The sequence below is a fragment of the Anabrus simplex genome, chromosome 2 (assembly GCF_040414725.1).
Source record: "Anabrus simplex isolate iqAnaSimp1 chromosome 2, ASM4041472v1, whole genome shotgun sequence".
Lineage (NCBI taxonomy): Eukaryota > Metazoa > Arthropoda > Insecta > Orthoptera > Tettigoniidae > Anabrus > Anabrus simplex.
In genome coordinates this window covers 975,652,678-975,668,169 of record NC_090266.1, presented here as the reverse complement: position 1 = coordinate 975,668,169, position 15,492 = coordinate 975,652,678, and the positions used below count along the sequence as shown (strand labels likewise).

Genomic DNA, 15,492 nt, shown 5'->3' with positions numbered 1-15,492 from the left:
GAAAAGTCCGCAAAAAACTCGTACATTCCTAACAGATTTCCTGAATTCGAAGTCTGTTAAGATATAGTGTATTATGGATCTGCTACCCCTAGCCTCCCATGTGTAGCGGTGAATAGCCTTATGCTTGAAGAATGTATTCGTAACAGCTAAACCCATACTAGCACAGAAGTCCATCAAACGCTTGCCATTACCATTAGCTTCCATATCTTCCCCACATTTACCAATCACCCTTTTGTATCCTTCAGTTCTATTCCCAACTCTCGCATTGAAATCGCCCATTAGCACTATTCTATCCTTGCTGTTGACCCTGACCACAATGTCACTCAATGCTTCATAAAACTTGTCAACTTCATCCTCATCTGCACCCTCACATGGTGAATACACGGACACAATTCTTGTCCTAATTCCTCCCACTGACAAATCTACCCACATCATTCGCTCACTTACGTGCCTAACAGAAACTATGTTGCGTGCAATGGTATTCCTGATAAAGAGCCCTACCCCAGACTCTGCCCTTCCCTTTCTAACACCCGTCAAGTACACTTTATAATCTCCTATCTCTTCCTCCTTATCTCCCCTTACCCGAAGATCACTTACTCCTAGCACATCCAGATGCATCCTCTTTGCTGACTCAGCCAGTTCTACCTTCTTTCTTCCATAAGCCCCATTAATATTGATAGCTGTCCATCGAATTCCATTTCGTTCGCCAAGTTGTTTCCAAGGAGTCCCTCCCTCGCCTGTCAAATGGGAGTGGGACTCCATTACTCCCATAGGTCCGAGGCTTGCTTATAATGTTCTCAGCTTGGTAAATTCATGAAGCAGGATGCTACCCTACTTGCACATAGTCCAAGTGAGGATCTCTCCTCTAACGGGTTATGGACCACCGGTGAATTGTATAGCACAAGGAGGGCTAGGACTCAGAATATGTCCGAGATGCCCACTCCCATTCCATAGCAAGTGGTATCCCGACTCTCAGGACCACTTACTAGGCCACTCAGCCGTTGCCCATGGTTCACGAACTAGGACGTGACTACAGTAACCCACAAACATGAACCATCCATACAACTAATATTGAATTAATAAAGTTACATAGAGAAGTGTAGAAATATGAATATAAGCATACAACCGGATGAACACAATGAAAGGTCAGGAACAATGAACAATGATTTTGCTGTTATGTGTTCCTTTCATTGTTTCTTTCTTTTTTATATAACTTGAATTGCACTTGTTTGTTCCTTTCCATTACCTACTTATAATGTCCACCGCCATTGTATAACGGTTAGTGTTACTAGCTGCTGTCCTCGGAGGCCTGGGTTCGATTCCGGGTACTACCAGAGATTCAAGAATGGCAAGAGGACTAGTACATGGTTAAAATGGTATGTGCAGCTCACCTCTTTGGGGTGTGTCTGAAAATAGCTGCACCACCTCAGAACAAGGACATGAGTTTACTACTTTTTTTTTTTTTTTTTTTTTTTTCTTTTTCTTTTGTTACCTACACTACTTACAGTGACAGGTCACTGTCAAAACAGGGAGGAATGGAAAAGGGACAAGGACAAATGTGAGAAAAAAGGGTAAATGAGGTCTACATCTTCATTTATTACTGCCTTCAAATAGTCTCTCTCTTAATCAATCCCAGTTCTTCTGCATCCCCTTTCTTCTCAGCCTCTGACAAGCTCATTTCTGTTTCCCAGTTTCATCAGGAGGACAGCCTTCAACACTCATTGAGGGGGGTGATCTTGATGTATGTTCTGTCTTGATGTGGGTACTGTGGGAAAAAAGCCACATGGACATAGGAAAAAAAGAAAAGATGAATACAGGTGGTAAAAGAGCAGGAACACAAACACAAAAGGAGCAAAGGATCCCAACAAGTCAATATAGGTAATGGAAATGCGTAAATAAGTGACAGATCAAATCATACACAGAAATGTAGGAACATGGATAATTGGATAAACACATTGACAGGTTATGTCATATTATACAGGAACATAGATAATTGGATAAACACATTGAGACACATTACATCATATTATACGGAAATAGGAACAAGAGAAGGAACACATAATAGGACAAACATAATGGCAGGTAAGTGTGGAAAGAGGGAGGAACAGAAAGGGGAGACAAGCATAACATGAGCCACTGTGTTATGACAATTCATTGTTTTGAAAACCAGCTTGTTCCTATTCTTCTGTGCATTGGGACTGGCACTACACCTGTGTGAGATGTCCTTGTCCTGTTGCATTTTCATGTTTGTCCTTGTCTACTTTTTCTATTTCTTCCTCTTCCTGCCATTATGTTTGTCCTGTCCTGTCTGTATGTATTTGACTTGATTTGGCACTTGTTTGTTCTTTCCAGTATTTGCAATGACAGGTTAGTGTCATGGCTGTATTTTTTTACTTATTTGTGTCTTTCCATTAAAGTGATTTTACAAACATATCACTGAAGCACACAATATCAAGAATATTGTCATATTATTTAATAGTCTATTTCATTGACTGTAAAGATATAGCTGACCTGGACATGGAAAAGTTTTGTACATCATGTCATGTACAAAGGGCACTAGGAAAGTTTTGCAATACGTAAGAATGGTTGGCTGGACACCCCTGTTATGGTGAGGGATGAAAAGAGGGAAGAAAACTGGGCTAGAAGACAGCAAGGCGTGACATTCACACCAGTTGTTACCAAGCAGTGGGATTGTAAGCAAGTTAAGATGTACGTGTGGTCTAAATGTGAATATCGCGCAATTATCTGCTACAATTTTGTTCGTGGAATAACTGTTTACTAGTGCTGCCTGGAGGAAATGACTCCTGTGCTGGGGGAAGTCTGTCTACATCAGACAACAATTTTCCGCTGGTACAAAGAGTTCCAGAGGGGAAATTTTGGGGTTGAAGACAATCCTCATTCTGGGCGACTATCTGAATCAGTGACTGAGGAAAACATTGAAGCTGTGAGGAAAATATTGCAGCAAAAGAGGTGGTTGACATATCGGCAGGTAGAAGAGACCCTCCACATCCCTGCACCAGCTATTCATTCAGTTCTACATGACCTTCTCCATGTTAGAAAGGTTTGTTCCCTTTGGGTGCACCATTCACTTTCAGAGGAACAAAGGGCACATCGAGTGAAATGGTGCTGAAAAATGCTAAAACAGTTTCAAAATGGGACTTCGTGTAACTTCAGTAGCATCGTTACAGGTGGCGAAACTTGGCTTTATTATTACGATGTTCCAACAAAATCCCAGAACAAGGTGTGGCTGTTTGAAGATGAGGGTACTCCTGTGACTGTGCAAAAGTCAAGGTCAGTGAAGAAAAAGATGATTGCAGTATTCTTCACTAAACGGGGCATCCTGACTCGGGTTTTGCTAGAAACACAAAGGACAGTTACTGCGAAGTGGTACAGTGAGACTTGTCTGCCTCAGGTCATCCAGGCTCTCAAGCAGCTCCGTCCGAGGTCACGGCTCAACACTTGGCTCAAGCATCACGCACGACAATGCTCCAGCACATCGTGCTAATGTAAGAATGGATTTTCTTGCCAGATCAGGGTTGACTGTGCTTGATCACCCTCCATAAAGTCCTGATCTTGCCCCATGTGACTTCGCACTCTTCCCAGAAGTGAAGCTGAAAGGGTGGCGTTGCATCCAATGAGGAGCTTCTGGCAGCATGGGATCAAGAGTGTGAAAATGTAACCGAAGCAAAGTGGCAGAGTTGGTTCCGTGACTGGTTTCGACGTATGGAGAAGTGTATTGAGTGTGGTGGAAATTATTTTGAAAAAGTCTAAAGCATTCACTCACATTGCAAAACTTACCTAGTGCCCTTTGTACATGAGGAAATTAAGGGCTATTTAATTCCCGGGCTGCACTTCCCACATTGTTACCATTGTTACCATTGTTACCTGCCAAAAGCAGTACCACTGTATTATGACAATTCATTGTGCTGAAAAACAGCTTGTTCCTGTTCTTCTGTGCATTGGGAGTGGCACTACACCTCTGTTTTCTCTGTGAATATTGAAATGGAAATGTCCTAATAAGTGGTGAAACAACGCATGGCTCATTTACCATGGCAATGTACCTGCACAACTGGTCTTCTGACTCAACGGTTTTTGGCCAAGAACAACTTAACCTTCATTCCACATTCTCCCTATCTGCCTGAATTTGCACTCTGCAGCTTACTTCCTATTCCCAAAACTGAAAATACAGATGAAGTGGCAAAGATTTGAGTGTTGGAGGAAATTCAGTTGACTAGCAGTCGTTTTTGAACATGGGGTGAGGAATGCTTTTGATTGTGGCAACACCGCTGTAATCAATGTCTAGCCTCAAAAGGGGACTGCGGTACTTTACGTGGATGGTGATGGGAACCTACAATGTCTAAGTTACACAATGAACTGTTTATGAGATCATTCCAGAAATTTTATTGATTTGACCTTGTATCGCCAATTGAAATTTGAACATGTCATGGGGTAGTAATGTTGTTAACATGGAGCCAGTCCATTACTAAGCCCTCCTTTGAAAGAGGTCAAACAACACTTTAATCTACATTTATGCATGAAGGACAAATCTTTAATGCTTTTTGTTTTGTCACAGCCCGTTAGTCATTGTCCTGGTCTCAAGATATCCAGCTAGATATCAACCAACATCTGGTGATATTGGAGGATGTTAAGTGTAATAACTCCATGTCATTAGCTTATGACACATAGAAGAACTCGGGGACGAAAATTCTGACATCCTGGCATCTCATAAAATCTGTAGCAATTGATGGAATGTTGAAACAGATAATGTTAATTATTTTAGTAGTGCTTGATTATTGGTAAACCTGGCGATTTGGCCGTGCGGTTAGGAGCGCGCAGCTGTAAGCTCGCATCCAGGAGATAGTGGGTTCGAATCCCACTGTCGGCAGTCCTGAAGATGGTTTTCTGTGGTTTCCTGTTTTCACACCAGGCAAATGCTGGGGATGTACCTTAATTAAGGCCACGGCTGCTTCCTTCCCATTCCTAGGCCTTTCCTGTCCCATCGTCGCCATAAGACCTATCTGTGTCGGCGGGACGTTAAGCAACTAGCAAAATTATTGGTAAGTTTTTTGTAAATTTCCAGGCCTTGACTTGGGGAATGTTCATAAAAGAAGAAGAGTATCAAAACTGTATAGACTAATTTTTTTTCTTTCTGTATACTTCATATCTTGGCTTCATACTTCATATTTATCTTCAATAAGGTATACAAAGGTTGAAAATGCCAGGTGTATGCATAAGTTTTTGCCGGTTTTTGTGGCAAAGAAAACACATAATTTTCAGGGGAAATTCATTTTTTGTTTCTTCGAAATATTGGCCATCGCTTCTACACACTTCACCCATCTTTCAGGTAAGTTATGAATATCATGCCAGGAAAACTGCTGGTCTTTTGTAGCAAACCATTCGTTGAGCCATTTTCCAACTTCCTCGAAATTGCTGAAGTGCTGCTCTGTGAGCGCATGCCCCAGTGATGCGAAGAGGTGATAGATAGCGCCAGGTCGAGGAGTACTGTGGGTGCGGAAGGATGTCCCATCCAAGCAATTTCAAGGTGTCTTTCACTGGTTTTGCTGTGAGAGACAGCGCATTGTTGTGTAACAAAATCACTTTGCCATGTCTTTCGGCCCATTCCGGTTGTCTTTCGATCAATGCGTGATTTAAATTAATCATTTGTTGGTGATAGCGTTGTGCATTTACGGTTTCACCGGGCTTCAAGAGTTCATAATACACAATACCGCTCTGGTCCCGCCAGACACAAAGCATGGTCTTCTTGCTGAAGCGATATGGCCTTGGATGCTGAAGGACCGGCTTCGCCAGGTGACAGCCACGATTTTCTCCGCTTCAGGTTTTCAGAATAAATCCATTTTTGTCACTCGTCACTGTTCAATACAGAAATGATTTTCTTTTGTGGCGTTGAAGCAGCATTTCACAGTTGACCTTACGATTTTCCATTTGCCGTTCATTCACATCATGTGGGACACATTTATCGAGTTTACTGATCTTCCCCATTGCTCATAAACGTCTGCTGATTGTTTCTTTTGACAAGTTTAATGCTAAGTTTTACAATATTTAAAATTCTTCCACCATTTTGATACTTTTTTTGCCTTTTGGCAAATTTTTTATTTGTCAACAGTACATGTTTCGTTCCTTATTTAGGAACATCCTCAGCTGTTATTGTAGCTTAGGTGAATTGCTAAGATTTTAAACACGTTAATTTGCAGGTACATTGATTCACTTAAAAACTACTAAAAATACCAATTAAATTAAATGATATTGAAAACAATGTGGGGGTTAGTGTGTTAATGATATGAGAACGGATGATTACATAGTTGGTCAGCTTAAAAACTATGTCTATTCATTTGATTAGTTGTTAAAAATTTCAATTTTGTTACATTAAAATGTCTGTTTGCGGTTAAAAGTTTTAAAAAATGTTTGACTTCGTAACACTGTTCAAATTATTGAATGTTTTATCTTCTGTTCCTTCCAGGTAAGTTGTTGTATATTATGAGTTTGCTTATGGTGCCTTTGATTGAGTCTAATGTGGAACTTTGAAGCTGATTGGTGATCAATTTTTGTGAAGGGAGCTTCGTTTCAATTTCCGAAATGAAATAAAATAAGGAAATGGGAATTTGTTTAAAAAACATGTGTCTTTATGTAATAGCTAAATGTATAAAAGAGTTCTTTACCTTGCTATTGTTAGACTCCAATTCTACTGTGACCCTGGAGGGATGTTTGTTGCTGCTTTGCGTCTTGTATAGTAATGGTGTGTGCGTTCCGTTGTATGCTCCTCCTTACGGGGAGGCAAGGTTGCGGAGAGGGGAGGGGGCGTGTCGGTTACTGTCACGGCATCAACTTTAAAAGGGCTAGGGAGAGGGGATGTACAAAATGGCGGAGTTTCGGTCTTATTTATCCTTTTACTATTTGTATTGCGTTTTTTCCCTAAAATTTCAAGACTTGATGGTGTCCCTTCAAATATAGGGTTTCTAATGTCAATAGTTTCATTTAGGTTATTGTCCTGATTGCTTTTTTGTTCTAAATAAATGTATAGATTTTCTAATGTATTAAGGAGAGCTCCTTTGTTTATTTCATGCAATATAGTTAAATCCTGCTCTATGGTTGTGAATTGATGTCTGGTTGAACTCATGTGTTGGCCCGTCGCGGAAAATTTTTTATGTCTCTCAGCGTTGACATGCTCCTGGTAGAAAAACATTCAATAATTTGAACAGTGTTACGAAGTCAAACATTTTTTAAAACTTTTAACCACAAACAGACATTTTAATATAACAAAATTGAAATTTTTAACAACTATTCAAATGAATAGACATAGTTTTTAAGCTGACCAACTACGTAATCATCCGTTCTCATATCATTAACACACTAACCCCCACATTGTTTTTAATATCATTTAATTTAATTGGTATTTTTAGTAGTTTTTAAGTGAATCAATGTACCTGCAAATTAACGTGTTTAAAATCTTAGCAATTCACCTAAGCTACAATAACAGCTGAGGATGTTCCTAAATAAGGAACGAAACATGTACTGTTGACAAATAAAAAATTTGCCAAAAGGCAAAAAAAGTATCAAAACGGTGGAAGAATTTTAAATATTGTAAAACTTAGTGATTAAATTTTGATATGGAAAATGAAGGTGATTACTTGCAAGTTTAATGCTTGTGCCAATTGCTGTTGAGTTTGAGTTGGGTCATTATCCTGGAACACCTGCAGTTGCTCGCTTTCACACTTTTGTGGTCTACCAGAGCATTGAAATCACCATGTTTAAATTGTCGAAACCATGTCTCACATGTTCTAATTGATGGAGCGTGTTCACCATATGTTTCTACCAGTAGACAATGACTTTCCATAGCCTTTTTTCTTTTGATTCAATGAAGAAAAGCAATGCGTGCCACAAATGTTCTTTTTCAGGCACAAATGTTAACATGGTAACTGAACGATACAACACAGACACTAGTATTTGGCGAACTCAACTTATGTGTGTTGGTAGGTTAATGTCAGACGAACAAACTGACGTATGAGTTAAGTTCATACACTGCAGACTGTTCGCTGGCACCATCTCTTAGTGAAACTGGAAAAGACTTTTGCATACACCTGGTAGGTTCATTTCAATTTTTTCTGTCTGTCTGTCTGTCTGTCTGTCTGTCTGTCTGTCTGTCTGTCTGTCTGTCTGTCTGTCTGTCTGTCTGTCTGTCTGTCTGTCTGTCTGTCTGTCTGTCTGTCTGTCTGTCTGTCTGTCTGTCTGAATCAATCATCTCCATTTAAGTCTGTTGCCCAGGTGGCAGATTCGCTATCAATTGTTTACCTAGCTTTTTCTTAAATACCATCACAGGAAAGCAGCTTCTCAGAATTTCTTGAATCTCGGTATTTAAGTTCAGTGCTCTGTTGTCGCGGCCACTAAATTAGGCGGGTGAAGAAAACTGCGCTGTCATCAGATATGGGAACGGCGAAGCGACAGACAGTTGAGAGTCGCATACCCCCCGGCATGGATTGGCAACACTGATCGTGCAGTGCTGTCAAACTGAAGCCCATCCGCTCCAGGAAACCTTACCCGAGTCATTCCCTGTCAAGCAGCTGTTGAGTTCGCATCGTAAGTGCAGTTAAAGATGGATAGTGAATGTGAATCAATTTGGGCTCAAGTCAAGAGAGAAGTGGCAGAGAGGAACAAGGCATTCAAAATAAAGGGCGTAGAAAAACTCGCGTCAGAAGCCATCGACCGTGTGACTGCTGCAGATTGGGAAAAATGCTTCAATCGCGCGGAAAATGTTCAAATAGACAATTGGGCCAAGGAAATAGTAAGGGACGAAAGAATGGAGCCCTTAATCGTCATTGTAAAAGACGACTCGACAGATAGTGAGATGAGTGATGACAGTGACTAAGACTGCCTTGAAGCCAGAAATCGATTCGTACTTCATTGTAAATTAATGTAAACCTATTCTTAAAGTAGTTCTTTTTCTATATTACTTGGTACAATATCCAAAACCAAACCCCATGGCACTACAGCCCTTGAAGGGCCTTGGCGTACCAAGCGACAGCTGCTCAGCCCGAAGGCCTGCAGGTTACGAGGTGTCATTTACATGATCGCTTTCCGGGCCATTTTCCAGGAAAATTACAAGACTCACGGAAATATGTTTCAGATAAAAAATGTAAGTCAGGCGATTTTTTACATTTTTCCCGCAGACAAAATTTTATTGGCTGGAGAAATAAAAATTTGGCCACTTACTGAAATTTGCAAAACATGATTCTACAGATTTATCATTCAAGATTTTATTTTTCATAATTATTTAAAGTGGTTTATATGGACAATAGTTATACCACTGGAATCAACAGTCTTTTCTGAAGCTTGTAGTATAATTTGTTTTGAAACATTATATGAAGTAACAGCAGGAGCTTGAGAGAGAACAACTTGCCTTGCGCTCCGAAATCATGTGTTCAGTTAGATATTTCTTCGCCAGTTGCTACATAACCTTGGCAACAGCGTAATTTCTCTGACCCGCCTAGTTTTGTGGCCGCGACAATTGGCTATATATATATTATTTTGTTAGTATACAGTGCTGTAACAGTATTAAGGGGACCAAGACAGGAAATGTCAAGTTTCTCCCTTAATCGAGAAACTGTACTTCACAAAAGTTGTGTGAAATATAATTTCTGGTGTTGTTATATTCTATGCACTTTACCTTATGAATAATAATAATAATAATAGAGATATTTGTGATTATTACATATATCTGGAAATATTTGTTCAGGCTAAAACTGAAATGTAAAGAAAGTTACATAAATTAAAATTTCCAATCATTTATGTCTCATACATTTTTACTACACAGGCTATGCTAACAGAGATTTTCACAAATTTAGATTTTTAGTACAAAGGCCATCAACACTGAAAATTGCTGGAGATGTTCCCTCTCTCTTTGGCTGCTACTCATGTTTGCTAGATTGCATTACAACTGCAGTTGTATAAAACCTAACCTGTTAATGACAGACTAAACTGATAGTCCTAAATATAAGCTAACATTCAATTAGCCAGCAAATACTATTTATTATATATTCATTGTGCATTCTTGTTTCAATCTATTTTAAGGGCTTCCTATGTTAATTTAATTTGTTTTGAAGACTTTTAATTTCAATAACTTCTCATTATACTATGTTTTAAATATGATGATGGAGATATAGAAGTATATATGTTTGTTATAATTGAATGATAGTTATAATGTTGATCTAAAGTAACCAAGTAATGCTCTGAAGAAACCCTTACAGTAGGGCAAAACATGCATGCATAGTTAATGTGTAATAAATATGTTTTGACTGGCTGAGTGAATGTTAGCTGTATATTTCATGTTCTGTAATGTTTTTCCAGCATTGTTGTGAATTGTGAATATTTGCATATACAGTAGAAGACATTCTTCATACTTCTTATGCTTGTATGACATTTTAAAATACTACTTAAACAGAAATGACCTATTGCCATGAGCCTGACATAACAATATTCTCACGTATGATTTGTTTTTACTTTTCAGCCTTAATCAGTCATTCAGTCACCTGAAAAGTTCTGCAACACTTGCTGAGATTTTAGATGCTTTAAGGCACCCCACGACTGGTGTAGGTTTCCTCACTCATCATCCTAGTCTTCCAAGTAATACATTTGTCAGTGCAGATGCAGTTACATGGCTCACTACACGTGTAGAGGGGATAACAAATGAGGAAAAGGCTGTGAACATCATGGAGGTAAATAAAAATGTGCTTCTGTAAATATCTATTGTGTTTATTAACAAACTGTCTGTAGCATGTGCACACATTGAAAAGAGTTTGCAGCACTTGTACAACAAGCTGTCAGTAGCTTGTACACACATCATCTTTACAGCAAACTGTCAGCAGATTGTATATACATCACCTCTACAACAAGCTGTCAGTAACTTTTACACACATTGCATCTACAACAAAATGTCAGTAGCTTGTAAACACATCACCTCTATAACAAACTGTCATCTCTACAACAGACTATTAGTGGATTTTATACACATGACTTCTGTAACCTAGTCACTGCTCGGTTACATAAATGAAATGATGTTAATAATAATAATAATAATAATAATAATAATAATAATAATAATAATAATAATAATAATAATAATAATAATAATAATAATAATAATAATAATAATAATAATAAATTTTATGATAAATGTTATGAATTTAAAAACACAGTAAAAACATTAGAACACACACAAGGTTCACAGACTCGAAGCAGCATAAAACATAAACAACAGGTTGACAAACGTGACAACTACAAAGAATGTGGGAAGCGGTATGGAAACCCTACGAGGTAGATGGAGCGTATCACTTGTGAAAAAGAATTGGTAGAAGGTAATCACCCTTAGACAATTTCATTTAATAAATTAAAAAAAAAAAAAAAACAGCAACAAGAAAATCAACAACAAGAAACAAAACAACTCATATGCCTAAAGAATGTAAGAATTGACTCTGTCTGTAAAAATATGTTACATACCAAGTAACTTACAAATTATACAAAATACAGGAAGAACCGCTATGGTAGCTGTGAAGGCCCTTCAGGAACTCTGAAAAGTGGTGGCAAAGGGGGCTCTGTTTAAGACGCAGCAGGTCATTATGCTACGTAGGTTCCAAAATGGGTAAAAAATAAATATGTAAATAAATGCAATTCAATTTTAATCTTATACCTGTTGTATAGTATTATTTGAAGTAATTCCACATACTGTATATGAGTTGACTATATTTGTAAATACAGGAGATATTATAAGTAGAATTTTGTAAACGATATAAATTTATTAAGGATGAGCTGTGTGTTTAATAGAACAAAATAGTTAGCGTAAATTGTATAATATTGTATTCTACGACAATTTTCTTCCCTTGTTAATCTAAAATTTAGTGCTTGACAATAATGTATTTTAGACACCTCATTTGCAAATAAAGAGATTTTGATTTTGATTTGAAACTCATTTATAAGATGAATTTCAATTGCGTCTTCAGATATGCGCACGATATCAAAGAAATCTTTACATAATATCCTTTAATGAGGGCTAATCCCATTTTAACAAATTGAGAAAAGGGAAAATGTAAAATCTTAACACAGAAAAAGAAAAGGGGGTGATATAAAATCTTAACACTGAGGCACAATTAACTTGCTTCTATACTAAGAACACTTCTAGTAAAGAGCATAGATTTAACATGCTTATGTAAGTGAAGGTGGACTATGGTAGGCAAACCCGAGGGAAACTTAAATTACATGTTCGTTACAGGGTTTCTAAAAAAAAGAAAAGGGAATTGCCTCCAAAGATTACATTGTGAATGCTTAGCTTGAAAAGCAAAGTCATTTCGATGATTAAATGGTGAATGTGAATTCTGACGGTAAACTCCTGTGCACTAAGGAAAAATTGCATTTAAATTAAGTTAATGTCCGAGAAACAAGAAGAAATATTGATTACCCCGAGGGCGGTATCCCATAACGGGACTGAAGTAGGAGCATGACCGCTCGCAAGGCTGGTCCGAAGCAAAAGACGCGGATGCAAGCGGAAACATTTACCTATGACTTTTATGTATTATGTATAAATTTTAACCACATGAAATAGTGGATTGGATTGTATTGTATTGAACAGGTGGATCTATAAATATTATAATAATATTTGTTAAATACATCATCTTCAATACGGAACCAAAATGAGAATAGTGACTTGTGACTTAGTAGCCAACCAGGCAAAACTCAAATTAAATAGGTTTATCAATCTTAAAATTAAAATATGCAAGTTGCCTAAAGATATAACATTTTTGAAGCAATGTTTAAAACTAAAATTGATCCCAAAATTTTTGAAACCTACACAAAGAAAAAACATAACCATTCCAAGTATGAACAAAATCCAAAACAAAGTAAATGAAATATGGTTAAGGAATGAAATTAGGTCACTATATAAAAAGAAATCCCAATTGAACTTACAACTATATAAAACTCATTTAACAGTGGCCCAGGCATTGCCCCCATCAGAATGGAACTCTTTCCAACTACACTTAGACTACAAAATGATTGTTTTACTGGACAAGAAACAGACTACATTAGATAAGAAATTAACTCATTTAAAAGAATCCCAAACACAGTCCATTGTACAGAATGCAGATAAACAAAGAACAAGTTCTCCACATGTCAACACACCTACAATTGTTCATTTAACCAACGTGCAGTTTTCTGAAATAGAAATGGAACTCCTAAATAAGGGTCCAAAGTATAACTGGCCTAGTGAAAAAAAAGGACTTGGATATTATTACCACAGTGGCTGAGGTAGAGGCTAACATTTCTAAACTCCCCTTTGAAGTTCAAAATGACACTAGATTTGATATTTTAAAAAAAGAAATTACCTACACTAGCTAAAGAACTTAATGCTAAATCTGATTCTAATCAAAAAGCATTAATATGTAATTCAAGAACTAAAATAGAAGATAATGATGACATAGTTACAAAAGCTGATAAAGGAGGGTCTATAGTATTATTGGATAAGGACAGTTACATAAATAAAACAGAAGAAGTTTTTAAGGATAAGATTTATGCAATAGTTCGCAAAGATCCTATCACAAGAATACAACGCAATTTAAAATCTATAATTAAGAACTCCACATTCATTCTTAATGAACAGGAACAACAGAGACTTATCAACATGAACCCCAGCATTCCAGTAGCCAGAGCCCTACATAAAATCCATAAGAACAACATTCCCGTACATCCGATTATTAATTGCTGTAATAGTCCAACCTATAAAGTTTCCAAATATATCCACGGTTTTCTAAAACAACATTATAAGTTTAATAATAAACATCCTTTAAAGAATTCAATCCAATTTTGCTATATTTTAAGTAAATTTGACTTACAACCTAACCACATAATGTGTTCCTATGATGTCACAAACATGTATCCAAATATACCTACTAAAGAAACGGTCAGAATTATCTATGACAATATTTCAAAACATAGCAGCCTGAGTAAGCTGGAAATTGATGAATTTATGAAGATCTTGACTTTTGTATTGAATAACAACTTTTTCTCCTTTAATGGAAAGATTTATCAACAGACTGGCTTAGCCATGGGTGACCCTTTGTCTGGCATCTTGGCTGCCATTTACATGGATTCAATAGAGCATACAAAAATCAAAGCACATATAAAAGGTATGTGCTTGTGGCTAAAATTCGTGGATGACACATTTGTGGTTATTGACAAAAATGTTACTAAGAGTGATGAAGTTTTAGAGAACTTAAATAAAATTGACCCTAATGTAAAATTCACTAAGGAAGACGAAATTAAACAGTCCTTAAATTTTCTAGATATAACGATCACGCGCGTCAATAATACTTCTGATTTTCAAATCTACAGGAAACCCACACAATCTCCTATAACCATAAATAATTCCTCTTTACATCCCAATTCTCAAAAACAGGTGTCATTCTATAATTTAATACACAGAGCTTTGAAAATCCCACTCTCCCCTCACAACTTAAAGACTGAACTTAACTATATAAATAAGTTGGCTAAACTTAATAGGTTCAAAGTTTCAATGATTAACCGGTTAATTAATAAAGTTTAATATAAACTATCCACGAATCTCATTCCGGATAAATCTAAAAAAACTAGTTACGCCACGTTTACGTACAACAACCCAGCCATCCACCAGATCGCGAACACACTGAAGAAATACGACATTAATATTGCCTTCAGAACAGTAAATACAAATCGAACTATATTTTTTAATCATAATAAAGTCAATTATAAAAACAGCCGTTTTTCGAGATCTGGCATTTACAGACTAACTTTCGCTCAGTGTGGATTTAGTTATGTTGGTCAAACTGGGCACAGCTTCTATACGCGATATATAGAGCATTACAGTGCCTTCAAACATAACAAATATTCAGCGATGAGCTCGCATATGAGTGAAACAGAACACCAGTTTACATCAATTGATAAGGATCTCACTATTCTAAGATGTATAGGCAAAGGAAAACTTATGAATGAATTAGAAAGACTTTACATATTTTTAGACCAAGCCTATAACAAAGACCATAATCTTAATGACGCCACGGAGGCAAAAAATCCTTTATATGAGCTAACTTCAAAGTTATTAGGTATTGTGAACTCGAAACATAATACAATCCCGCAGACTTTTAAAACTTTTTGTTCTAAAGCTCCCACCACCTCGCCAAATGTTAGCCCCGCCCATCCTGCTCCTAACAGCCCTCTAACAACAACACCTGCACGCAAGAATCCGCCCATCCTTTCCCCCACCCCCTCCGTGTCCTTCACCACCTCAACCACACCGGTATAATACTAGAAGTAGAAAGGTCAGTCAAGCTAGCGTTGCTGGAGCAGCCCGACGTACTTAACACGCACCGTACGAGTAAGTACAGTCTTAGGCATTTTTGACGTACGGGAAGTCTCATGCACAGTACTATTTGTACTATTTAACTAACTCTCTGTAAC

At 37.4% G+C, this 15,492-nt stretch overlaps 1 protein-coding gene across 3 annotated transcripts in view; it reads left to right on the top strand.

The window, feature by feature from the left end:
- Nucleotides 1-15,492, top strand: part of Iml1 (GATOR complex protein Iml1) — a 724,094-nt gene that overhangs the window by 581,223 nt on the left and 127,379 nt on the right. For all 3 annotated transcript variants that reach the window (XM_067141784.2, XM_067141783.2, XM_067141785.2), the window contains one exon: nt 10,520-10,727. In XM_067141784.2, coding sequence (XP_066997885.1) covers nt 10,520-10,727 — 208 coding nt within the window. The remainder of the gene's footprint in view (nt 1-10,519; nt 10,728-15,492) is intronic.